At 36.8% G+C, this 26105-nt stretch overlaps 1 protein-coding gene across 1 annotated transcript; it reads right to left on the minus strand.

The window, feature by feature from the left end:
• Positions 1-4064: 4064 nt before the first annotated feature.
• Positions 4065-5579, minus strand: LOC129925950 (uncharacterized PPE family protein PPE12-like). Its single transcript, XM_056027555.1, has one exon. It carries the CDS (start codon positions 5577-5579, stop codon positions 4065-4067), a length of 1515 nt encoding a protein of 504 aa, XP_055883530.1.
• Between the last annotated feature and the right edge of the window lie 20526 nt (positions 5580-26105).

Genomic DNA, 26105 nt, shown 5'->3' on the forward strand with positions numbered 1-26105 from the left:
ACTCGTCTTCAGGGTCACTAGTCATGCAATGGCGGAGGCTGAGTATACAGGCCATGGCCAAGCCACATAAGACAAATCTCTGCAGATAAAAAATAATAAATCAAAATAAAGGTGCTCTTTTCAGACCTTCCAGTTTAGGTGGGAAGATGATATGAGGCTCACATGCTGTTTTTTTTTTTCTTGTATTTTCTCAAGCCTCACTGCATTTCACATTGCATTGTAATAATTGTTAAACGTATAGGTCTTAATGTGGAGATTTAGAATTTAAATTTGCTCCTTTACACAATAATAATAATACTCAACGAAGATGTTTGTAGAATGTACATGTTTCGGGTGTTCCTTCAGAGTTGAAGATAGTTTACTCCCTGGTTCAAACCTCCTTCAGGTCGACGGGGGATGGCAGCGACCAGGGTTTGAACCAGGGACCATCGATAAGTCCTTTGATTAGTCAAAGCGCAAACCGCAAGACCAAGCAGCCATCATATAGTATCGGAATCGAAGACATTGCCATTATTTTATTATCTTGAACATAAGAATTAAAGAACAAAACAGTCTTCCCTTGTTTACGAGGATACCGTGTCTCTAGAAACTAATGACCAGTCTACAAAACAGTCATCATATGTTTACAAAGTACTGTGTCTATAGCACTAATGACTCACACAGAACATTACGACCAGATTAAGCATTAACCAGATAGGTATACAAGCCAAAATTTATATTGGCCCAAAAAATGTGTTTAGTTTACTTTTTGGCCGATAAAACTGCTTTTTTTTTAAGGCAGACACAATGTAGAGAGAAGCGGTAATCGAGATACTAGAAAATAAATAAATGATCTGACTAGAATACAGCGCCCATTTCAAGTATATCTTTGTAGTTAGGCCTAAAACTAGGACTACTATAAAAGTGACTCTTAACTCCTGATTTATAAATATGTAGAGTTGTTAAATTTAGAATATAACGAGAGTGAGAAACCGTGTTGTTACAAAACACACACAAATATGTTAGTGCAGGTCATTTTAATATTAATTCATGTTGCTCTTGTGTATTCACATCACTTTGGCACTGCAGGGAAGTCTCAAAAGACTTTTTTTTTTGGAGACGTTTAAAATGGATGTTCCCTTTGATTACTTCGCACTCTCCTAACCGATGTATCGCGCCGCACTACCAGTAGCCACATCAGGGATTGTTGACATATCTTTAAATAAGGTGACCGTGTTATTTTTCAATCTCTGTCGAATAACTCTGGTCACCAAAACCTAGAAACTGCGTACGAAGACAAACAAGAAGATTGAATTTGTCTCCCTTGACGTGAGTTGGAGAAACTAGTTTACGAGACACGTGTCTTGAAATGGTGCAGCGTAGTGTGACTTTCTGGACATTCGGGAGACCAACTTGCTGGACTCTTTAGGGATCTGCCCAAGTTTGTTATTAAACTCACAGATACTTTATCACTTGGTGTGATTTTCATTTTAAAACCAAATACAGATAATGCAGAGACAGTATAGTATAGATCTAGGTCAGTGCCTGTGTTTCTCAGAGCTTGATTGTTGACAGAACTGTGACGATGATACAATGATTGGAGCAACTTCTTTGTGCTACTTCAAGACTTATGAGCAGTTGTAACGCTGCTATACTGTGGTCATTGTAAGGTAACTAGTGTTGATGCCTGAGTGGTAACACGAAATTCAGGTGTATGTTGGAGCTACGTGATTTGGTATTGAGTCAAACCATGGGCGTAGCCGGGGGGGGGGGGGTTCAACCCCCCCCCCCGAAATGAAATCCCCCCCCCCCGGCAGGGGAAGGGGGAACGGAATTAAGTGACTGATTTTTGCTTTCATTTTGTTTATTTTAGGTGAGATTTTAATACTAAAGCATCACTTACCACAGCACAGCCGAGTGGGTTTTGAGTTAAAAACCCTCTACCAGTTGGTTTTGAGTTTTAAAAAAACCCTATCAGGAGGTTTTGATATACAAATCCCTCTACCAGGGGTTTTTGAGTTTAAAACCCCCTACCAGAGGTTTTTGCAGTTAAATCCCCCACTTCTATAAAACAAAACAAAAAAAAGCAAACAACAATCCCCAATTTCCAACAGCAAAGTTAAGGAAGATTTTGAATTTAAAACCCCGTCCAAAATTTACGATAAACCCCCTCTTCAATATAAAAAAAAGCAAATTACACACTCAAAACTCTATGAGCGTAGCCAAAGGGGTTTTGAGTTTAATTCCCCCCCCCTCCAGTTGGGGTTTGAAGCTAAAAAGTACCTATTCAATATTTAAAAAAAAAGAAAATTACAAACTATAAAATCTATGAGTGTAGCCAAAGGGGTTTTGAGTTTTAAACCCCCTGCCATCGGGGTTTGAAGCTGAAAACTACCTCTTCAATATTTAAAAAAAAAGAAAATTACGCACTCAAAATGCTATGAGCGTAGCCAAAGGGGGTTTTGAGTTTAAATCCCCCTCCTTCAGATGGCTTTTTCTTTAAAGTTTAAAACCCCTCCAGATGGTTTTGAGTTTAAAACTCCTCTAAAGGGCGTTTAGAGTTGAAAACCTCTCTCTTCAATATTATTTTAAAGCCAACTACAGTCACCTAATTCTATGATCGTAGCTCTATTGGGTTTTTGAATTAAAACCCCTCAACAGATGATTTTGACGAAAACACTTTCCTTTTCGATATAAAATCTAAAACGAAATACAGGCATGTAATTCCAAGAGCGTAGTCAAGAAAGGTTACAAATTTCTACCAGTGGCTTGGGCTCCATTAATAAAGTGTGAATAGTTTTCTGCCGAAATTGAAAAACACTTAATGTGGCTCAACAAAGATGGCTAAGACAGATTTTAAGAGTCAGTCATAGAGATCGGGTCTAAATCAAAGAAATCATATGCCTAACTGGGAGTCGAATCCTTAGTAAGGTTGTGACAGAGCGTCGCATGAGGTTTTGCGGGACATGTTCTCCGACAAAATGAATTATGCAAAATAAGAGTTGCGGAAACAGCTTGCCGGAAAATGCGCCGAATGGCGCGAGAGGGTCTAAGTCAGTAAGAATAGCACATTAGGTTTTTGAAATAAAACATTTTAATAACAAGATCTTGCACTGTAGATACCTCAGAATATGCATTTTGTTGGCTTTCAATACTAGAAATAGTGCTCGGGGGCGGGGCTTTGCCCCGCGCTGGGGGAGCGCTGCGAGCTCCTCCAGACCCCCTTGCTAGCAAGGGCGGGGAATCTACAAGTTTTCCACTAATTCCAGGAAGAACTTATTCTAGGAAACAATAAACGTCTTCCGAAAGGGTCAGAATGTAATAAAGATTAATTATGTACACACACACACACATATATATAAAAAAAAATTCGGCGGCTGGGGTGGTGGGTGGGCGGGGTGGGGATTCACCCCCCCCCCGAAAAAAATCCTGGCTACGCCCATGAGTCAAACTATTTCCTCTTCAGACACTCGGATATTTTAGTATTCCAAACTGGAATCAATAAGCACTTCAAGAATGGAATAAGAATCCCACATATATAGAATGTAAGAACACTCCTAAAAATGAATGGATTATAGTTAATACTAGTCTAAGTTTAATTTAATTTTTAAAAAAATTCTGAAACAATTTTTTGTTTTTGTAATTTGCGAACTTGCTATTTTGGTGTTCACGTCTGACTAAGAGTTGAAACTCTACTAATAGAAACCACTCGATTACTTATTGCAAGCACTACAGCAGCTTTAACACCAGGAGGAATCCTTACAACTGGAGAACCAATACGCTTTCAAGACAAAGGCTCAGGTCACTTTAAGTTCTGTGCACTAAAATTCTAGCAAAGATTTATTTTCAGATGTGCAGTTCAAGTAATGAGCATACAGTAGATATTCCCAGTTGAATCTATAATTACTAACATAAAGATCTAGATCTACTTCAGATAAGTTTTAAAATTACTTTTGTGTCAATGGCTGAGGTCATTTCTGATTTCATAGTTTGTCCATCGGGGTTTGATGACAACCACTCTGGTCATCCAGGCGGCTGAAAGCTTTGCACTGCGGTTTTGTGTCTCCTCGTGTGGCCAGTGAGACCTATGTCAGCCGGGCATGTTCGACTGCTTGCTGAAAGGTTATGCCAGCTGGAGCTTGTGTCCGTTGACTTGATTTTTTTTCTCTTCCAATTTTTGCGCCAGTTTTCACTTTGCGGCGCCATGATACTTTCTCGTGTGCTTCCATCTCCCAGGTGGCAATGTTGTAGTCTGACATTTCCCAGGTGGCAGTGTTGTAGCCTGACATCTCCCAGGTGGCAGTGTTGTAGCCTGACATCTCCCAGGTGGCAGTGTTGTAGTCTGACATCTCCCAGGTGGCAGTGTTGTAGCCTGACATCTCCCAGGTGGCAGTGTTGTAGCCTGACATCTCCCAGGTGGCAATGTTGTAGCCTGACATCTCCATAGTGGCACTGTTGTAGCCTGACATCTCCCAGGTGGCAGTGTTGTAGCCTGACATCTCCCAGGTGGCAGTGTTGTAGCCTGACATCTCCCAGGTGGCAGTGTTGTAGCCTGACATCTCCCAGGTGGCAGTGTTGTAGCCTGACATCTCCCAGGTGGCAGTGTTGTAGCCTGACATCTTCCAGGTGGCACTGTTGTAGCCTGACATCTCCCAAGTGGCACTGTTGTAGCCTGACATCTTCCAGGTGGCAATGTTGTAGCCTGACATCTTCCAGGTGGCACTGTTGTAGCCTGACATCTCCCAAGTGGCACTGTTGTAGCCTGACATCTTCCAAGTGGCACTGTTGTAGCCTGACATCTTCCAGGTGGCAATGTTGTAGCCTGACATCTCCCAGGTGGCAGTGTTGTAGCCTGACATCTCCCAGGTGGCAGTGTTGTAGCCTGACATCTTCCAGGTGGCAATGTTGTAGCCTGACATCTCCCAGGTGGCAGTGTTGTAGCCTGACATCTCCCAGGTGGCAGTGTTGTAGCCTGACATCTTCCAGGTGGCAATGTTGTAGCCTGACATCTCCCAAGTGGCACTGTTGTAGCCTGACATCTCCCAGGTGGCAATGTTGTAGCCTGACATCTCCCAGGTGGCACTGTTGTAGCCTGACATCTCCCAGGTGGCAATGTTGTAGCCTGACATCTCCCAGGTGGCAGTGTTGTAGCCTGACATCTCCCAGGTGGCAGTGTTGTAGCCTGACATCTTCCAGGTGGCAATGTTGTAGCCTGACATCTCCCAGGTGGCAGTGTTGTAGCCTGACATCTCCCAAGTGGCACTGTTGTAGCCTGACATCTCCCAGGTGGCAATGTTGTAGCCTGACATCTCCCAGGTGGCAGTGTTGTAGCCTGACATCTCCCAGGTGGCAGTGTTGTAGCCTGACATCCAGGTGGCAGTGTTGTAGCCTGACATCTCCCAGGTGGCAGTGTTGTAGCCTGACATCCAGGTGGCAATGTTGTAGCCTGACATCTCCCAGGTGGCAGTGTTGTAGCCTGACATCTCCCAGGTGGCAGTGTTGTAGCCTGACATCTCCCAGGTGGCAGTGTTGTAGCCTGACATCCAGGTGGCAGTGTTGTAGCCTGACATCTCCCAGGTGGCAGTGTTGTAGCCTGACATCCAGGTGGCAGTGTTGTAGCCTTACATAGACTCTTTGAGGCTGTCCCTAAAAGGTTCTCTTTGTCCACCTTGTGCTTGCTTCCCATTGATGGCCGTAAAGGAATTTGTTTTTGGATGCTAAGTCTTCCATTCCGCTGCCATCGCCTGCCCTTCGCTGCATCAGGATTGTCTGGATGATTTTCAGTATTTTTTTGAGACAGATCATGTGAAAGTGTTTCTGTTTTTTTGTTTTTAATTTGACATGTCTTCTGAAAACTGTCCAAGTTTCTGAGACATAGAGCAATGTGGGAATGATGACAGCCCGATAGACCCATAGCTTTGTATATGTGGTAATACCTCGTCTATTCCACACATTTTTAGGCAGTCTACCTTTGGCCTTGGCGACAAACAAGACGCTTTAATTTTCATTGTTTCCGTGCTTCAACAAAGTGAGAGTAGAACGTGAAAAGAAAATAGAAGAAGAGTGGTGAATATAACTGGGTAGAATTGAAAGAAGAGTGGTGAATATAACTGGGTAGAATTGAAAGAAGAGTGGTGAATGTAACTGGGTAGAATTGAAAGGTCATGAATTCGTTTTTTAAATATATACACAACATTTGTTTCAATATCCAATTTCTATTTTCAGCAATACACATAGAGCACTTGCTGTAGTGTACGGAACTCTACTTACAAATCATAGTTCTGATTTCAGATAGTTTTAGAACTTTGATTGTATGGACATAAATCTCTTCAACAAACAAAGTTCAAAGCTTGAGGTTTATTTTTCTAAATATTTTTGCAATGTATTCGTTGAGGGATTCACAAATCCAGAAAAACTCAAACAAATATTGTGTCCTTTGTACAAACGTGGCTCTAGCCCTAGAACTTTTGTTGGAATAGAAAAACAAACATGCTACTTAACCCAGAAACGTTGGAGGCTACGCAGTTATTGGAGCGTGACATCGAAATACTGTAGACTTCTGCTAAACAAGAAGGAAGCAAAGTTTTCTAGGTCATTGATTTTTTGTTCTGACCTTCACTAGTTCTTGTTATCTGGTTAAAAGAGTGAGACTAGACTAGACTTGACTAGACAGCGTTTTGTTAGTAGGTCCTACTTATTGAGATTGCCTGGTCGGAATGTTGTTGATGACTATGATTACTTGTAATCTTTGCTGAGGTTTCATAACAACACAGGTCAATGTGGACCTAACACGGCAGATCTAGGTCAATTCTGGTCACCAACGTATCGGGGCAGGACAGATTTATATGTGCTATCGTATACTTGGTGATAAAAGCTGAGTACACTTAAATGGATTTTTAAAAGTAGTATAAAAGGTTTTGATCTATTTAATTAAATTGATGATTCTTGTCCCTTTTTGAATGACGTCACCATCACAGCTGACGCAATGCGGGAATTTCGATAATTAAAAAAAAAAAGTTAAGAAAATGTGAAAATATTAACAAAATATTCTCAGGAAATATAAAGAGAACAATTTCTCGAATACCGCGCGTTAATAAGTCAATTTAAGCTACTGTCTTATTACCAACATATGTTTTATATTGAAGGACAGTATTTAAAGAAACTACATATGTCCGGCTCGATAATCTTATGACTTGGTGGTCCGTTGCAGACATGTTCACAGTGCTTGCCTTGGACAGCCGCGGCTACATCGCCACCCCCTTCTCCCCCTTTTCCCATGTCTTTCAATAAAACAAAAATTTAATAATCAACAAAAATAATTTCCTTTGAAAAACAAAATCCAGCAGAAAGGCACAAAAAGAAGACAAGATGTTCAGAGAATTAGAAATATGAGTTCATAAAGAAATAAAAGATGTTCAAATCAATAGTCTGGGTTTTTGTTTTCTTTCTTTGTCTTACTAACCTATATATTTTTTTTTTATCTTGGCGGAAGTAATTATTTCAAGCTTGTAAACCAGTACAGTTTTTTTTCCTCGAGTCCATAGCGAATAACAATAATATCACAGAATCCAGTGGATCTCAAATTTTCACAAGTCATGTTGCCTTAAACTTAAAATTTTACGTGCGTGTCCCCCCTCCTCCCATTTCTTTGCCAGCTAGTGCGTGTGAGGGAGCGCTCCCTCGGTTGATTTCGGGACGTAGCCCTCGGCGCAAAGCTTTTGCTGCATTTTCAATAAATTTTCACCTTCAGAAACTCATATTCCTAGCGTCTGAACAGCGAAAGTAAAAAAAAAGTGAAGAGACTGTTGTAACGTAAGGAAGATGTGTAGACTATAAAATGTCTTTTTTAACAGATTGTTTTCACTCCATTCTGTTGTTGTTCAACTTCTCTCACAAGAAAACGTTAGGCTCAAATATTAAACCCGAGGGGACGTAATTGTGTTTTTCTTTCTCTTTTGTCCTACCCAAGCAAAACCTTAGCTAGAGTCTGAACAGATCTTTCCAACGTGATTCACATTTAGAGAGGAGCCTAAACTTTGGAAAACGTTGGGGGCGGGGAGTATTGTTTTTTCTAAACCATAACCCCATGTAAACCCTAACCCCATGGAAACCCTAACCCCATGTAAACCCTAGCCCCCATGTAAACCCTAACCCCATGTAAACCCTAACCCCCATGTAAACCCTAACCCCATGTAAACCCTAACCCCCATGTAAACCCTAACCCTATGTAAACCCTAACCCCCATGTAAACCCTAACCCCCATGTAAACCCTAACCCCCATGTAAACCCTAACCCCATGTAAACCCTAACCCTATGGTTGAGAATAATGGTTGAGTAAGGTTGAGAATAATAATCATAATCTTTATTGTCCATAAGAAAATTTGTCTCACAATTTGTGCATTACAACAAACAAAACATTATAACTAAAAAAACAGGATTACAAAGACAGTTTGTGTGGAAACACAAACTCAAAATCGGCCCCCGAAGTGGTCCACCCAGGCAGGCTTCAATATTTTCAGAAAGAACATCCAAATGAAATTATATCAAAGACAAATGAGAGATAAGAATGGAGAAAGAAGGTTGACAGATCTTGTGTAGTGCCCCAACGGTACAGCAGATCAAAGGATAGGTGCAAGTGAATGCAAAGTTAGATGTGAACCTGGCCTAACTAGTTCACCTTTCAGACCTTGTGGTCTATAGGGCAGATGATGTAAAGTTCATCTGTTTTTTGTGGCCTACAGTTAACGAGGGTGTCATGTAGCCAGCACAACGACCAACCGCCTTTACTTTTCCCCAACTAATATCAGGTACCCATTGGAGCTGGGTGGACTCAGAGGCGCCTAAGGATTCCGAAGTTGAAAATCCCAGTCTTCACCAGGATTCGAACCCGGGGCCCCCGGTTCAGAAGCCACATCCTTTAAAATTGAGGAAATGTTTACGAAAATGAAGTATACAAGATTACTATTCGTTTTAATTTAGGTCTAACTTATAATACATACTAATTAGCTTTTTCTCTTTAAAAAACTGCTTGCATAACTGATTTTAAAAATTAGATTTTTCGCTTTCAGAAAAAAAAAGTAGGTAGCCGTTGCATCAGAACTTTGAATGGTCTAAAATATTGTGATGTCGGATTTTCAATATCTTTTCTAGTTTACGAGATCTAAACGGGACGGACGGACAGACGGTCAGACGGACAGATATTTCGCACAAAACTAATAGCGTCTTTTCCCCTTTTGGGGGCCGCTTAAAAACAAAATGCACATTCACACCAGACTCACTCATAATTTACATGTGAAAAGTTTATATCAAATTGTTTCTATTTAATGATTTGATTGCCAGGGGAACAAAAGAGTGTTTGTGTCTGTTTGTCTTTGCTATCGGTGGCTTGTATCGCTTTTGTGATGATAAAATCACACAATCCTGACCCAAATGGTGATTTTTTATTTCTAGAATCTTTTTCGCTTTTTCTTTGGATGTTTGTCTCAAACAGCTGCCCAAATGGGGTTTGTTTTTTTGCCAATGACCTTACCAGCAGCATTTAGGATTTTGTGAAGTTTATTTTTATTTTAATGCTCAGATTGCCATACCAGGCAGTGATATAGAAACTTAAAATATTGCAGATATGAGCGTGATAAAACATAGCCAAGGCCTTTTCGCTAGCATTAAACGAGTACAGTTTTCTCAGTAATCGTAATCTTTGCTGCCCTTTTTTGCTGATATAATCAGTATTTCCTGTAAAATTTAGTTTGTTGTCTAGGTTAGTACCAAGGTATTTAAAGGTTTGCACAATTTCAATAGTCTCTCCAGCTACAGAAACAATATCATTTTCCTTTTTTTCCCTACGAAAATCGATTATCATTTCTTTGGTTTTTTTTACATTTAATAATAAAAAATTATCTTTGCACTATTTTTCAGTGTGTTCTATTTGTCTAAACTACTCTTTTACGTCTGAGCTCTATGAGAGCAGGGCAAGAAGAGCCACATCATCAATCGAAGGAGATGGATGGAGCCCTAGTCTATTGATCCGAGTCTATCTTAAATGTTAAGCGAAATCTCTTGTATTAGGATTAATTTGGCCATCAGAAGACCTTCACAGAACGATAGTTCAACGCTATGGGTAAATTCGACCATCGTAACGCTTGCAAAAGGGTAGAATTGGTTTGGTGAATAAATATTAAAAAAAAAATGTTACTTAATAAGTATTCAAATATGAATTCATACGCCCATAATACATTGCATATAAAACCGATTTTTTCCAAGAGATTAAAAAAGACACTTTTTTTAACCCCCGTCACCAAATTGCAACCTACAGCTTGAGAAAAGCTGATTTAGATTCAGAGGAATTGAAGAGTCGCCCCTGAAATCAAAAATATCTTCGAAAAAGAATATTTAAAAGAAGACCTTCATATTGAAGACATTCATTTTGTTCACTACACACTACATCTGTGTGAAACTTTGGTTTGATAAACAACTAGAATTTAATTCTCTTGCAAAGCTTTAAACAAAAAGTTGGTAATATTGAAAAAAATGAATGAAGCGTATTACGTTTAGTTTTTGTGCTTTTTTAGCATTTTAAATCTACAATGTTAATTATAAAATAGACAAATGTGTGATTGGGAAAAGGCCACTAAGAAAAATGTATCTGGGCTCAAAGCGCAACTCTTTTGTTCTACTTAAAGTTATACTTAGAAAGTTTCTTAGGAATTCCAATTTTTTAAAATAATTTCGACAAATTCATGCCAGATAATAGAAGTTTTGGAACCTGACGAATGGCGTAAAAACTGTCGCCATATCTGACACGCCTGTTTTAAAAGTTTCCGCTGAGGTTGCTGTAGAATGTAGAATGTCATCACTTCATTAAGTTCTGGTCTTCTCTCCAGTTTGTATTGAATATTAATGACTCGATATAAGAGAAGGTGATATATAGACTATACAGCTTATTAATGACAGCTGGCATCTATCTTCCCTCGCACTGTCGAATCTGGCAATGACAATATTTATTTTATTTTATGTTTACATATGATTGAATTTGAGATTACAGTGCGTAGCGATAGAACAATTAAATAGTATAAAACAGCGAGATATATATTTGATAAATTTAGTTCACAAACTGTGAACTGCACACAAATTAAACCCCGCCCTGTCAGCTGAACTCTGGGAGAGAGGGGTAGATGCTATCACCCCCCCCCACACACACACACACAATCTGTTAGAGGGGCTGGCGACATAATATAAAATTGGTTTGAACATAAATAATGTGTATGTATTATTAGGTAAATAAATGTTTCCACCAATTGTACGATTTATCTCTAGAAATTCGCCCGCCCCGCTCCCAACCAAAGGATTACAGTGGAGGGAGAGGCCAGAAGGTGCAATCGTCTCACTCCCACAAAATCGGCAAACATGTCTGGAGGGCGAAATAATTTAAACTAGGTTAAAATATAAATAATAAGTATATTTTATAGTTAAGATACGTAAATAATTTTGTACAAAAATTGGGTGATTTTCTATAGAAATTCCCCTCCACTTACCGCCCCCGCCCCTGCATCCGCCAGTGACAGAAAGTGGTCATATCTTTTCATCGGAAAGTGAATTAGGTGCCACCCCCCCAAATGAAATAGAAAAATAACATTTAACGGCGAAAAAAACTAAAATTATGCAATAGATTCAAAATCGAGTTTTCACCAACAATACAACTGGACACAAGTTGCACTATTTCTTCTCTAATAGATCATACGAAGCCCTACGCGAAATCCCCACCTATCGATGCCCTATGCGGCTGCCTAGTTTGCCTATGCCTAAAACCTGCCCTAATTTCACACATTTTAAGAGTTTCTTTGTGTATTTGTCGGCTTTTTTTTTAAATCTAAAAACTCCAGCAGAAGCAAAGGTTACACCTGTATAGGTCAATCTGGTTCTTCCAGCAGGTCAGTTCCAGCAAGCTCTCCTCCAGGTAACCCGATGACCCTTTCATCCAAGTGATGAGCCATTGCGATGCACGTGGAGTTTTTGTTGTCTGCCACTCCTATCAAACGGAAGTGTTCAAGGACACAAGTTTCTCCAGATTTCTTTCAACTCTTACCATCAACCAAATCAAAAAATATGTAGATAAACATTTGGCGCGAACTCAGAAATCAATTTAAAGCAGACTTAATTACCTCATTTTTCAAAAATGATCTAAGAGTTACCTGCCCTACTCAGGTGTTCACCGACACTCCATTTTATTTCGACCTTAGTTTTCTTTTTAAAACAAGCCATAAAATAGCAAAAAATATGTTTTGATAAACCAAAATTAATTTTTTCTATAAATTTAATCTTTTTTTTTTCCACTTTCTCTATTGTTTTGTCAGCTCAGATTGTACAAAAAATCTCAGCAGACGAGAGTTTGATTAAAAAAACTTGTTTCCTTTCAACTGCTTTCAAATTTGCCAGTTTAGCCTGGAATTATATTTCAGCGTAAAATAATAACTCCATTTGATGAAATACTTTTTTTTTGCAGTGATTGAATAGAAGTTGAGCGTCTTTAAAATAAATAGGAACATTTTTATTTGTATGTTTCATGTGAAAATGTCAATTTTGAACAAACTCGCGAAAATCTAAAGATTAAAAAAAAAGATAAACTTATTTATATATATAAACCTATAGGTTTAAGTGTAGTAATAGACTTGTGTGTAGTTATAGCTACAGCCTTATAAACAAATTTATATATTAATTAGAAATTTCACGTTTACTTTTAATTTCTCCAGTGCTTATAAAGTTGTTGTTTTTTTTTAAATAACTGATTGGGACACTTCAAAGTGATCATCTGGATTTAGACTCTTGTGAACAAAAATGATGTCTGCAGCGTCTGTCCTATTCATCATTCATTTCTCAGAGACGTTTGAAACTGGTATTACTGTTTAATTTAACCCAATCAGCACCTTTTGAGGTCAGCAGAGGTGTCACACGGGCAGGGCCGGTCCTAGCAATTCGGGGCCCTATGCGAAACGGATTGCGCGGGGCCTATTCTGGGTAGGGATAAGAATATAAGTGAAAATTAAGATTTTGTATTAAAAAATAAATTCGTCTTTGCATTTTATACATTCTTAACTAAGTACAAAATCACGATAAAATTAACTTTACTTTACGAGCCTCGTGTGTAGCGAAGCCATACAGATCATCAAAATTCTGTTACCTACATAGATCACGCTCAATAGCAAGAATTGTCACATACTTCAATCTCTCTTCGTGAATTGTTGACCTTAAGTAATTCTTGATTAGTTTAAGACGCGAGAAACTTCTTTAACAAGATGCCACAGTTACAGTTCAAATCTCAGCTGCAAGGAGTAAATTGCAGTGTTCACAATTCTGTTGAAGCATTTTATCCTGTAGCCATCTTCAGCTTTTCAATGTGTGAAGTTTTCCACATATTTATCATACTGCCTTTTCCTTTGACTTTTGGCTGGAAAGATTGCAACAACATCCATGTTTCCAGCCAACTTCTTTTTGCTGTCACAAGAAGAAACAACAGGAAGAAACTTTAAACGTTCATACACAACCACAAGCTCTTTCACATTAACCTTTATCTGAGAGATACCGATAACATCTGCTCGTTGTGACTTATGTCTGGAGTACAATCCAATATCACTGCATTCTTGATGTCTCGAAGGATAGAATTCACCACATCATCAGCTACTACAGTAACGAGTTCGTTTTGAATCTTCTTTCCCAGGTAATGATCATGAATTTCTGCATTGGTAACACGTCGAAGTTGTTCGCCCATTACTGGATCAAACTTGCTAGTAATTCTACTAGACCAGGAAATTCCCATTACTTGGCTCTTTAAGTCTTTCAATGGTCCCTCTTAAAGCTAAATTGCGTTTCACTAGAAATCGTACAATTGCAACTAGTCCAACGTTTAGTTTCAGAATAAAGCATCTCCTGGTGAACTTTGTCAATGCCTGCTTTTTTTTTTACTTAGTCTTGCTCCAGCTTCACAGCAACTGGTCATGGCGTCTTTTTTCATGCTCTGCTCACCTTGTGGTACAGCTTTGCCACTGGTCAAATCCTTCATTTAAAAAGGAACTTTTTTGTTTTTCCAGTAGACGACAGTAGAAACAATAGATCTTGTCTGCTGATACAGAATATATCAGCCAAGGACGCAAAACACTTTCACCATTACTCAGGTTTGGTTTACAATGCACTTAAGAGAAATGTCTACCATCCTTATTTTTCGGAAAATTCTCCAATGTAATCTCAGGTTTGACCTTTTTGTAATAAATTTTGTCTAGACACATGGCAGGATAATCCAGATTTCTTAATGAATCGACCACATTTAGCTCATCTATAACTACATGTTCATCAGTCATTACATATTGCCTTCATCTCTTACAACATGTTGATAAGTTGTTAGTGTTACATCATTTTCTTCTTCTCTTACGACATTCACCACTGCAGTCTTTGCATTCTTCATAGAATCTGTTTCAGCTGTCTCACTAAAAGTGATTATGTTCTCATTTTCGGGTTTTGATCGTTTTAAAAATGTATTCTAGTTCTATTGGAACTTTCGTTTCGGTTAAAATTCGCACTATTATTATATTTTTATTTAAATATGAAAGCTGACAATGTTTTTTTAGCGGCCCCCGTAAGGGGAAAAAGCCGCTATTAGGTTTGTGCAAAATGTCCGTCTGTCCGTCTGTCACACTCAGATCTCGAAAACTAGAAGAGATATGAAAAATATTATTTCATCATTAAATCCGGCTTGAAAAGTTTAGGTGCAACGGCTACTTTTGGTTTTCTAAAAGCAAACCGTTTAATTTATAAAATTAATTATGCAAGCGATTTTTTCATAAAAATACACCAATTCTAAAACAATTACGTAAATGTAAGGGAGGCAATGTTACAATATGCTAACAAAGATGGACAATTTTTGTGTATTTTCAGTATCACTAAGTCAAATATATTTTTAAAATGTACAGGAAATGTTTACAACAAATACAAATAATAGTTAAAGACGTTTTTTCTGGTCAACTAGCTGCTAAAATTAAAAGAAAACATTTCTGTTTGTTTATAAAGGCTAATAATGCACTTTGTATGTAAATATCACGCACATTTTTTTAAATGGACTTTTTATGCAGCGATTTTCGTGCAGTAGCGTAACGTCGCAACATGATCAGGTGCTAAACCAATTCCTTAAACTTTTTTTAAAAATCAGATTTTATTTATTTTTTGTTTAGTGCCCCCATCCGAATAAAAGAAGCTTATTTTTGTGCGTTTTGTCTGTTGGTCGGTCTGTCCGTCACGATTAGATTTAAAAAACTAGAACTCTAAAAGCTATTGAAAATCTGATTTACCCTTTAATGTTCCTCCCATAACATCTCAATAGTTTTAAGTATCTAAAATTGATTGTTCCGGATTTTTTTGTGCAAAACTAATCAACGCCAACAAATGTTTGTTTGCTCTTCTAACTTATATTACATTCAATTTCCATGCTTAAACGTTGCAAAAACACATTATCAATAATATGTTGTTCCGTTTTTTATGTAAATAGCATATTAATGCTAAATCATAATCTCTATACTGACTTATATTTCATTAAGTGTAAAAATGTTCCGAATATTGTTTTATAAAACATGAATTATGCCTAATGATTGTTTGAAATCGCATAAGGCTTTTAAAAAAAGTAATTTACTAGAATTGATTACTGAAAATTACTTTTTAGACATTTAATTTTCTTGTAAAACATAACATAGAAGTTTTGTAACCGATAAAGAAAGTTCCGGATTTTGTTTCTTACAAATCGTCGCCAGAAATTTCCGAATTTATTTAAAAATCTACTAACGCCAAATAATTGTTTGAACTCCCTCTTCTAATTAATAAACAAATAATCTTCTCATTTACGAAATAATGTTTTTACGGATTTTTATGAAAAATATTTTAACTCACTACTCTCTTACAGTACATTTAACTTTCTACCTAAAACATTAAAAAATCTAATTATCGTTAATATTATGTTCCGATTTTTAAGGAAAACAGAATCCAAACACCAAAGTAAGGTATGAAAATCTCTCCACGTGGCTGTAGAACATCTAATTTTTATACGAGACCATCCAAAAAATTTAATTAACGGTATTACATTTATCTGAAATTCTCTTTTTCTTTTACTATTTATACAAACATCCGGAACAATCTATTATATAAACTTTTCAATTGTGTTCATACCTAAAAATTATTGCGATGTTTTGAAACGTAAAATAAAGGTTAATCAATTTTTAATAACTTTTAGTTGTTTTTTTTATATCAAGATAAAGGACAGACCGACTGACAGACAAAACGCAAAAACAATGTGGCTTTGATCCTTTTTAAATAATATCTATTAGAACTCAGTGCACCAATGTCTATGAACCCTCGTTAAATATCTCGTGTAAATAAAGACATTTTTAGCGGCCCCCGTAAGGGGAAAAGCCGCTATTAGGTTTGTGCAAAATGTCCGTCTGTCCGTCTGTCCGTCTGTCCGTCTGTCCGTCTGTCCGTCTGTCACACTCAGATCTCGAAAACTAGAAGAGATATGAAAAATATTATTTCATCATTAAATCCGGCTTGAAAAGTTTAGGTGCAACGGCTACTTTTGGTTTTCTAAAAGCAAACCGTTTAATTTATAAAATTAATTATGCAAGCGATTTTTTCATAAAAATACACCAATTCTAAAACAATTACGTAAATGTAAGGGAGGCAATGTTACAATATGCTAACAAAGATGGACAATTTTTGTGTATTTTCAGTATCACTAAGTCAAATATATTTTTAAAATGTACAGGAAATGTTTACAACAAATACAAATAATAGTTAAAGACGTTTTTTCTGGTCAACTAGCTGCTAAAATTAAAAGAAAACATTTCTGTTTGTTTATAAAGGCTAATAATGCACTTTGTATGTAAATATCACGCACATTTTTTTAAATGGACTTTTTATGCAGCGATTTTCGTGCAGTAGCGTAACGTCGCAACATGATCAGGTGCTAAACCAATTCCTTAAACTTTTTTAAAAAATCAGATTTTATTTATTTTTTGTTTAGTGCCCCCATCCGAATAAAAGAAGCTTATTTTTGTGCGTTTTGTCTGTTGGTCGGTCTGTCCGTCACGATTAGATTTAAAAAACTAGAACTCTAAAAGCTATTGAAAATCTGATTTACCCTTTAATGTTCCTCCCATAACATCTCAATAGTTTTAAGTATCTAAAATTGATTGTTCCGGATTTTTTTGTGCAAAACTAATCAACGCCAACAAATGTTTGTTTGCTCTTCTAACTTATATTACATTCAATTTCCATGCTTAAACGTTGCAAAAACACATTATCAATAATATGTTGTTCCGTTTTTTATGTAAATAGCATATTAATGCTAAATCATAATCTCTATACTGACTTATATTTCATTAAGTGTAAAAATGTTCCGAATATTGTTTTATAAAACATGAATTATGCCTAATGATTGTTTGAAATCGCATAAGGCTTTTAAAAAAAGTAATTTACTAGAATTGATTACTGAAAATTACTTTTTAGACATTTAATTTTCTTGTAAAACATAACATAGAAGTTTTGTAACCGATAAAGAAAGTTCCGGATTTTGTTTCTTACAAATCGTCGCCAGAAATTTCCGAATTTATTTAAAAATCTACTAACGCCAAATAATTGTTTGAACTCCCTCTTCTAATTAATAAACAAATAATCTTCTCATTTACGAAATAATGTTTTTACGGATTTTTATGAAAAATATTTTAACTCACTACTCTCTTACAGTACATTTAACTTTCTACCTAAAACATTAAAAAATCTAATTATCGTTAATATTATGTTCCGATTTTTAAGGAAAACAGAATCCAAACACCAAAGTAAGGTATGAAAATCTCTCCACGTGGCTGTAGAACATCTAATTTTTATACGAGACCATCCAAAAAATTTAATTAACGGTATTACATTTATCTGAAATTCTCTTTTTCTTTTACTATTTATACAAACATCCGGAACAATCTATTATATAAACTTTTCAATTGTGTTCATACCTAAAAATTATTGCGATGTTTTGAAACGTAAAATAAAGGTTAATCAATTTTTAATAACTTTTAGTTGTTTTTTTTTATATCAAGATAAAGGACATACCGACTGACAGACAAAACGCAAAAACAATGTAGCTTTGATCCTTTTTAAATAATATCTATTAGAACTCAGTGCACCAATGTCTATGAACCCTCGTTAAATATCTCGTGTAAATAAAGACATTTTTTTTTATGGTACCGGTACTAGCCTATTGTGAGGTAATGGAATTTTTTTTCTTTGACGTCATATGAATGAACTCTTTAAATGTAATGTTAAAAGAACGCACTCGGTGCACCAATGTCTATTAACCCTCGAAAAAATTGCTTGTATTAATGAAAACATATTTTAGTCTAACTAAGCCGTGTGACGTAGTGTTTTTTTTTCCTTTGACGTTACATGGAATGAATTCTTTAAATGAAATGCTAAAAGAACGCACTCGGTGCACCAATGTCTATGAACACTCGAGAAATGGCTCGTGTTGATAAAGGTGATTTTTAGTCTAGCTAGGCCTTGTGACGTAGTGTTTTTTTTTCCTTTGACGTCATATGGAATGAATTCTTTAAATGAAATGCTAAAAGAACGCACTCGGTGCACCAATGTCTATGAACACTCGATAAAAGGCTCGTAATGATAAAGGCGATTTTTATTCTAGCTAGGCCGTGTGACGTAGTGTTTTTTTTTCCTTTGACGTCATATGGAATGAATTCTTTAAATGAAATGCTTAAAGAACGCACTCGGTGCACCAAAGTCTATGAACACTCGATAAATGGCTCTTATAGATAAAGGCGATTTTTAGTCTAGCTAGGCCGTGTGACGTAGTGTTTTTTTTTCCCTCTGACGTTATATGGAATTAATTCTTCAAATGAAATGAAAAAAGAACTCGGTATAGTAATGTTTATTAAGCCTCGTTATGTGACTCGCGTTTAAAAAAGGAATGATATCTTGATTTAGATCTAATCTAGATTTTTTAAACTAGATCTAGATTTTTATTACAGTATATCTAGATCTGGATTTATATTCTAATTAAAATTATTTTAGAGTCTAGATCTAGAATTTCTAGATCTAGTTTAGACTAAAATAGACTAGATTAAGATGTAGAATTTCAATTTCTAAACTTAAAGTGTAAAAAAAAAGTGTAGATTTTCATTTCCAAACGTTTTGATCAATATTGTAATGTTTTAATATACTAAAACTAATCTACTATTTTTTTATTAAATTTAAATTTACGGCAAATGAATCTTTGAAACATTATTACTTTTGACCATCGGATGGCTGCCTGGTCGTGCGGTTTGCGCGCTGGACTGTCGTTCAGATTTATGGATGGCCCAGGGTTCAAACCCTGCCCGCTCCCATCCCCCGTCGTCCTGCGGGAGGTTTGGACTAGGAAGTAATTATCTTCAACTCTGAAGGAACATCCGAAACGTGTAAAACATTTTACATCAAAATTAAATCACCTCTTGAATATTATTTGCGAATATGCAGATCCGACAGGGATCCGACTTCAACGGGGGCCGCCTCTGAGTTTGTGTAACACAAACTCTCTTTGTAATCTTGTTTTTTTATGGTACCGGTACTAGCCTATTGTGAGGTAATGGAATTTTTTTTCTTTGACGTCATATGAATGGACTCTTTAAATATAATGTTAAAAGAACGCACTCGGTGCACCAATGTCTATTAACCCTCGAAAAATGGCTTGTATTAATGAAAACATATTTTAGTCTAACTAAGCCGTGTGACGTAGTGTTTTTTTTTCCTTTGACGTCACATGGAATGAATTCTTTAAATGAAATGCTAAAAGAACGCACTCGGTGCACCAATGTCTATGAACACTCGAGAAATGGCTCGTGTTGATAAAGGTGATTTTTAGTCTAGCTAGGCCTTGTGACGTAGTGTTTTTTTTTCCTTTGACGTCATATGGAATGAATTCTTTAAATGAAATGCTAAAAGAACGCACTCGGTGCACCAATGTCTATGAACACTCGATAAAAGGCTCGTAATGATAAAGGCGATTTTTATTCTAGCTAGGCCGTGTGACGTAGTGTTTTTTTTTCCTTTGACGTCATATGGAATGAATTCTTTAAATGAAATGCTTAAAGAACGCACTCGGTGCACCAAAGTCTATGAACACTCGATAAATGGCTCTTATAGATAAAGGCGATTTTTAGTCTAGCTAGGCCGTGTGACGTAGTGTTTTTTTTTCCCTCTGACGTTATATGGAATTAATTCTTCAAATGAAATGAAAAAAGAACTCGGTATAGTAATGTTTATTAAGCCTCGTTATGTGACTCGCGTTTAAAAAAGGAATGATATCTTGATTTAGATCTAATCTAGATTTTTTAAACTAGATCTAGATTTTTATTACAGTATATCTAGATCTGGATTTATATTCTAATTAAAATTATTTTAGAGTCTAGATCTAGAATTTCTAGATCTAGTTTAGACTAAAATAGACTAGATTAAGATGTAGAATTTCAATTTCTAAACTTAAAGTGTAAAAAAAAAGTGTAGATTTTCATTTCCAAACGTTTTGATCAATATTGTAATGTTTTAATATACTAAAACTAATCTACTATTTTTTTATTAAATTTAAATTTACGGCAAATGAATCTTTGAAACATTATTACTTTTGACCATCGGATGGCTGCCTGGTCGTGCGGTTTGCGCGCTGGACTGTCGTTCAGATTTATGGATGGCCCAGGGTTCAAACCCTGCCCGCTCCCATCCCCCGTCGTCCTGCGGGAGGTTTGGACTAGGAAGTAATTATCTTCAACTCTGAAGGAACATCCGAAACGTGTAAAACATTTTACATCAAAATTAAATCACCTCTTGAATATTATTTGCGAATATGCAGATCCGACAGGGATCCGACTTCAACGGGGGCCGCCTCTGAGTTTGTGTAACACAAACTCTCTTTGTAATCTTGTTTTTTTATGGTACCGGTACTAGCCTATTGTGAGGTAATGGAATTTTTTTTCTTTGACGTCATATGAATGGACTCTTTAAATATAATGTTAAAAGAACGCACTCGGTGCACCAATGTCTATTAACCCTCGAAAAATGGCTTGTATTAATGAAAACATATTTTAGTCTAACTAAGCCGTGTGACGTAGTGTTTTTTTTTCCTTTGACGTCACATGGAATGAATTCTTTAAATGAAATGCTAAAAGAACGCACTCGGTGCACCAATGTCTATGAACACTCGAGAAATGGCTCGTGTTGATAAAGGTGATTTTTAGTCTAGCTAGGCCTTGTGACGTAGTGTTTTTTTTTCCTTTGACGTCATATGGAATGAATTCTTTAAATGAAATGCTAAAAGAACGCACTCGGTGCACCAATGTCTATGAACACTCGATAAAAGGCTCGTAATGATGAAGGCGATTTTTATTCTAGCTAGGCCGTGTGACGTAGTGGTTTTTTTTCCTTTGACGTCATATGGAATGAATTCTTTAAATGAAATGCTTAAAGAACGCACTCGGTGCACCAAAGTCTATGAACACTCGATAAATGGCTCTTATAGATAAAGGCGATTTTTAGTCTAGCTAGGCCGTGTGACGTAGTGTTTTTTTTCCCTCTGACGTTATATGGAATTAATTCTTCAAATGAAATGAAAAAAGAACTCGGTATAGTAATGTTTATTAAGCCTCGTTATGTGACTCGCGTTTAAAAAAGGAATGATATCTTGATTTAGATCTAATCTAGATTTTTTAAACTAGATCTAGATTTTTATTACAGTATATCTAGATCTGGATTTATATTCTAATTAAAATTATTTTAGAGTCTAGATCTAGAATTTCTAGATCTAGTTTAGACTAAAATAGACTAGATTAAGATGTAGAATTTCAATTTCTAAACTTAAAGTGTAAAAAAAAAGTGTAGATTTTCATTTCCAAACGTTTTGATCAATATTGTAATGTTTTAATATACTAAAACTAATCTACTATTTTTTTATTAAATTTAAATTTACGGCAAATGAATCTTTGAAACATTATTACTTTTGACCATCGGATGGCTGCCTGGTCGTGCGGTTTGCGCGCTGGACTGTCGTTCAAATTTATGGATGGCCCAGGGTTCAAACCCTGCCCGCTCCCATCCCCCGTCGTCCTGCGGGAGGTTTGGACTAGGAAGTAATTATCTTCAACTCTGAAGGAACATCCGAAACGTGTAAAACATTTTACATCAAAATTAAATCACCTCTTGAATATTATTTGCGAATATGCAGATCCGACAGGGATCCGACTTCGACGGGGGCCGCCTCTGAGTTTGTGTAACACAAACTCTCTTTGTAATCTTGTTTTATTCGCGTAAGATTTGTGTTTTCCATATAACAATTTTGTCTAATTTTCAGGAGATTTTAAAAATAATTTCCACGACTTTTTCGTATATTTTGCATCCTTATGCAATTACAGATATACTTAGCGCGGGGCCTATGAAAGCGCGGGGCAATCTGCGGCCGCATAGGCTGCAGTGGCTTAAGACCGGCCCTGCACACGGGAATGTGTGCTCGCACCTACTCGGTTTGGCATATTCTTCTCCTGACGACTGCATTATGTGTACAGCGACATGAACAAAGGTGTATTTCTCCATACAAGATCCTCTGGAAAATTCTTTAATGTATCCAGATTGAAGAAAACAACCAAAGTTAGAAAAGTTCTAAAAAGGGAGCGTCTCTACGCAGAGGATACAGCTGTTGGTGAAAGTGCTACAAGGTCTGGTGATTTCACATGCCTTACTTGTGTCCGCAGTTGTTTATCTTCTATTTTAGATGTCTGAAATGTTTACCCGCTATTTTAGATGTCTGAAATGTTTACCCGCTATTTTAGATGTCTGAAATCATGAAATGTATACTATTGAGTCTCTTGTCCAATCAAAAAGAGATATAAACGAGTAGAGAATTTCTTTGACTGTATCTGACATTCTGTTTGTTGGAACTTTTCTCTTGGCTAAAAATAAATGTACATTCGAAACTTCACATGTTCACATCCAAACTAAATGGATCTATTGAACGTGTTTTAGTTTTAGCATTTTAAAATGAAGTTTTTCACAAAAACATTTTAAGTGTTTTTCAATGTCTTTTTATTTTTTTTGTACTGCAAATAACTCAAAGATAAGATAAGTGTGTAGCGTGACAGTTTCTAAAAATTTACAACCTGGGGATTTAACTTAATTGTGTCTGTAGTTAAACAATTTTCAATTAATTGATTAAATCGATTGATTTATTGTTTTAATTATCTATTAATCAATTGATTGAGCTGACAAATTGATTGATTAATTGATTGCTAAAAACAGCGCATTAGGAAGGGCGAACATTATTTTCCATGGAAAAAAAACTCAATTAAAACACAAATGTCATCATTATCTAAATAAATGTGTGTCTCTTAATGGTCTAAATAAATGTGTGTCTCTTAATGGTCTAAATAAATGTGTGTCTCTTAATGGTCTAAATAAATGTGTGTCTCTTAATGGTCTAAATAAATGTGTGTCTCTTAATGGTCTAAATAAATGTGTGTCTCTTAATGGTCTAAATAAATGTGTGTCTCTTAATGGTCTAAATAAATGTGTGTCTCTTAATGGTCTAAATAAATGTGTGTCTCTTAATGGTCGAAATAAATGTGTGTCTCTTAATGGTCTAAATAAATGTGCTAGTGTTATACATGCTGTGCTCAAGTCAGGGCTGTGTGGTCACATTCCTGAGACAAAAAAAAAGTTGAATTCTGCTTAACCTTTTTTTTTTAACTAAGTTCAAGGCTACGAAGGACACACCATATCAGTTCAATGAATCATTACAATGAAGTTCTTTCAAAGGCGATACATTCGATAGGGCTCAGTAGTTCAGTTGTAAAATATTAGAATAATTAAATGTTTCCTAAATAAATGTTCAAACTCAAACAACATCAATAATTCTTATTTGAAGTTTGACCCTAGAAAGAGTTGTTTTTGTATGAGCGTAGCCGGTGGAGGGTCGGGGTTCAAACCCGCAGCGAATGGTTAAGGGCTGGAATTTTGTGACTAGTTTGTAGCCTTAATTCTGATTATTTTAGCCTTTTGTGGGTAAGATTTGAATGTTAAACCATCACTTGCTCCAGCGCAGATGAGCTTTGAGATTAACCCCCCCCCCTGTTCCAACAAAAGGAAAAGCCAAGCTATCCTCCATTTCATGAGCGAAGCGAAAGGAATTTTGTTGTTACCCTCCTCCAATACAAACACTATGTTTATCATTGTCTGCCTGTCGCTGGGTTCCATTCATAAAGTGAAGTGAATACCGGAAGAAAATTTGGTTTTTGACCTACAATTTTTTAACTACAGGAAATAATCCTTGACGCCTGGTTCTCCGCCCCCCCCCCGGGACAATTCATCCTTTATACAGCTGACCAACCTTTGTATGATCGATTGTTTTGCTCTCAATAACTAATGAATGATAGGTGTTAAAAAAATGAAATAGTTTCCCACGCCCGCCCCGCAAATCCTGGTTTAGCGAACGTATAAATCTACTCACAGAATATAAAATTCTAATAATGGGCCGCTAGATACAGACTAAGAACGACTATTTACTTATTTATCTCTTTAGATGAAGACCTGCAGCATGGGCTTATTTGGGGGTGGGGGGTGATTCATCACCCATTCCGAAATAAAATCCCCCCCCCGGCAGGAGGGTTTTGAAGTTAAAACCCCTCCAGATGGTTTTGATGTTGAAAAACTCTCATCAGTATAAAAGTTAAGCAAACAACAGTCACCTAATTCGATAAGCTTAGCCATGGGGGGTGGGGTGAGTTTAAAACCCCCCGCCAATAAAAACCCCAGGAAAGCAGTAGTCTCTAAAGTTTAAAACCCCCCGCCAATAAAAACCTCAAGGAAAGCAGAAGTCTCTAAAGTTTAAAACCCCCCGCCAATAAAAACCCCAAGGAAAGCAGTAGTCTCTAAAGTTTAAAACCCCCCGCCAATAAAAACCCCAAGGAAAGCAGAAGTCTCTAAAGTTTAAAAATGTAGCCTATGGGGTTTTAAGGTTCAAACGGAATTGAAATTTCAATAATCCGGCCACATTTTAACGATCCCCCAGCATACTATTGGAACTTTGCCCCTGGCCGATGCTGCACACTAGCGCACCGTTCTACACGAGTGATAGACAGGTCGATACTAGAAGAAGGACTGTTGTAGATCCGGAGGAAGTGATTAGCAAGAGAAGTATGAGCTGTCTGGAACTAAAATCAGTCCTTCGTGCTTCCAGAGAACTGGATTAAGGACCTGGAGTGACACTGAGAAGTGTGTCTGTGGTCGGTATTAAGGTTTGGGTAGGAAAGGACTGGCAGAGCTAATGACAAGACTCCTTGGGTATTGATGGCTGACGTCACTGTCTGTGTGTTTTGTAACTGCTAATAACTACATCCTCTGATATTCCATTTGTTTCGTTGAGTTGCTCGCCTTAGATTTAGAAGGACACTTACGTACTTAGCCCCTGAAGTAGGCTTACAGAAAAATGAAAGAAACGTTCTCTTTCCTTCTTTCTCACTCTCTTTCTCTCTGTCTCTACATCTCTCTTTCCTTCTTTCTCACTCTCTTTCTCTCTCTCTACATCTCTCTTTCCTTCTTTCTCACTCTCTTTCTCTCTCTCTACATCTCTTTCCTTCTTTCTCACTCTCTTTCTCTCTCTCTACATCTCTTTCCTTCTTTCTCACTCTCTTTCTCTCTCTCTACATCTCTCTTTCCTTCTTTCTCACTCTCTTTCTCTCTCTCTACATCTCTTTCCTTCTTTCTCACTCTCTTTCTCTCTCTCTTTCTCTCTCTCTACATCTCTTTCCTTCTTTCTCACTCTCTTTCTCTCTCTCTCTACATCTCTCTTTCCTTCTTTCTCACTCTCTTTCTCTCTCTCTCTCTACAACTCTCTTTCCTTCTTTCTCACTCTCTTTCTCTCTCTCTCTACATCTCTCTTTCCTTCTTTCTCACTCTCTTTCTCTCTCTCTACATCTCTTTCCTTCTTTCTCACTCTCTTTCTCTCTCTCTACATCTCTCTTTCCTTCTTTCTCACTCTCTTTCTCTCTCTCTATCTCTCTTTCCTTCTT

The sequence above is a fragment of the Biomphalaria glabrata genome, chromosome 4 (assembly GCF_947242115.1).
Source record: "Biomphalaria glabrata chromosome 4, xgBioGlab47.1, whole genome shotgun sequence".
NCBI lineage: Eukaryota > Metazoa > Mollusca > Gastropoda > Planorbidae > Biomphalaria > Biomphalaria glabrata.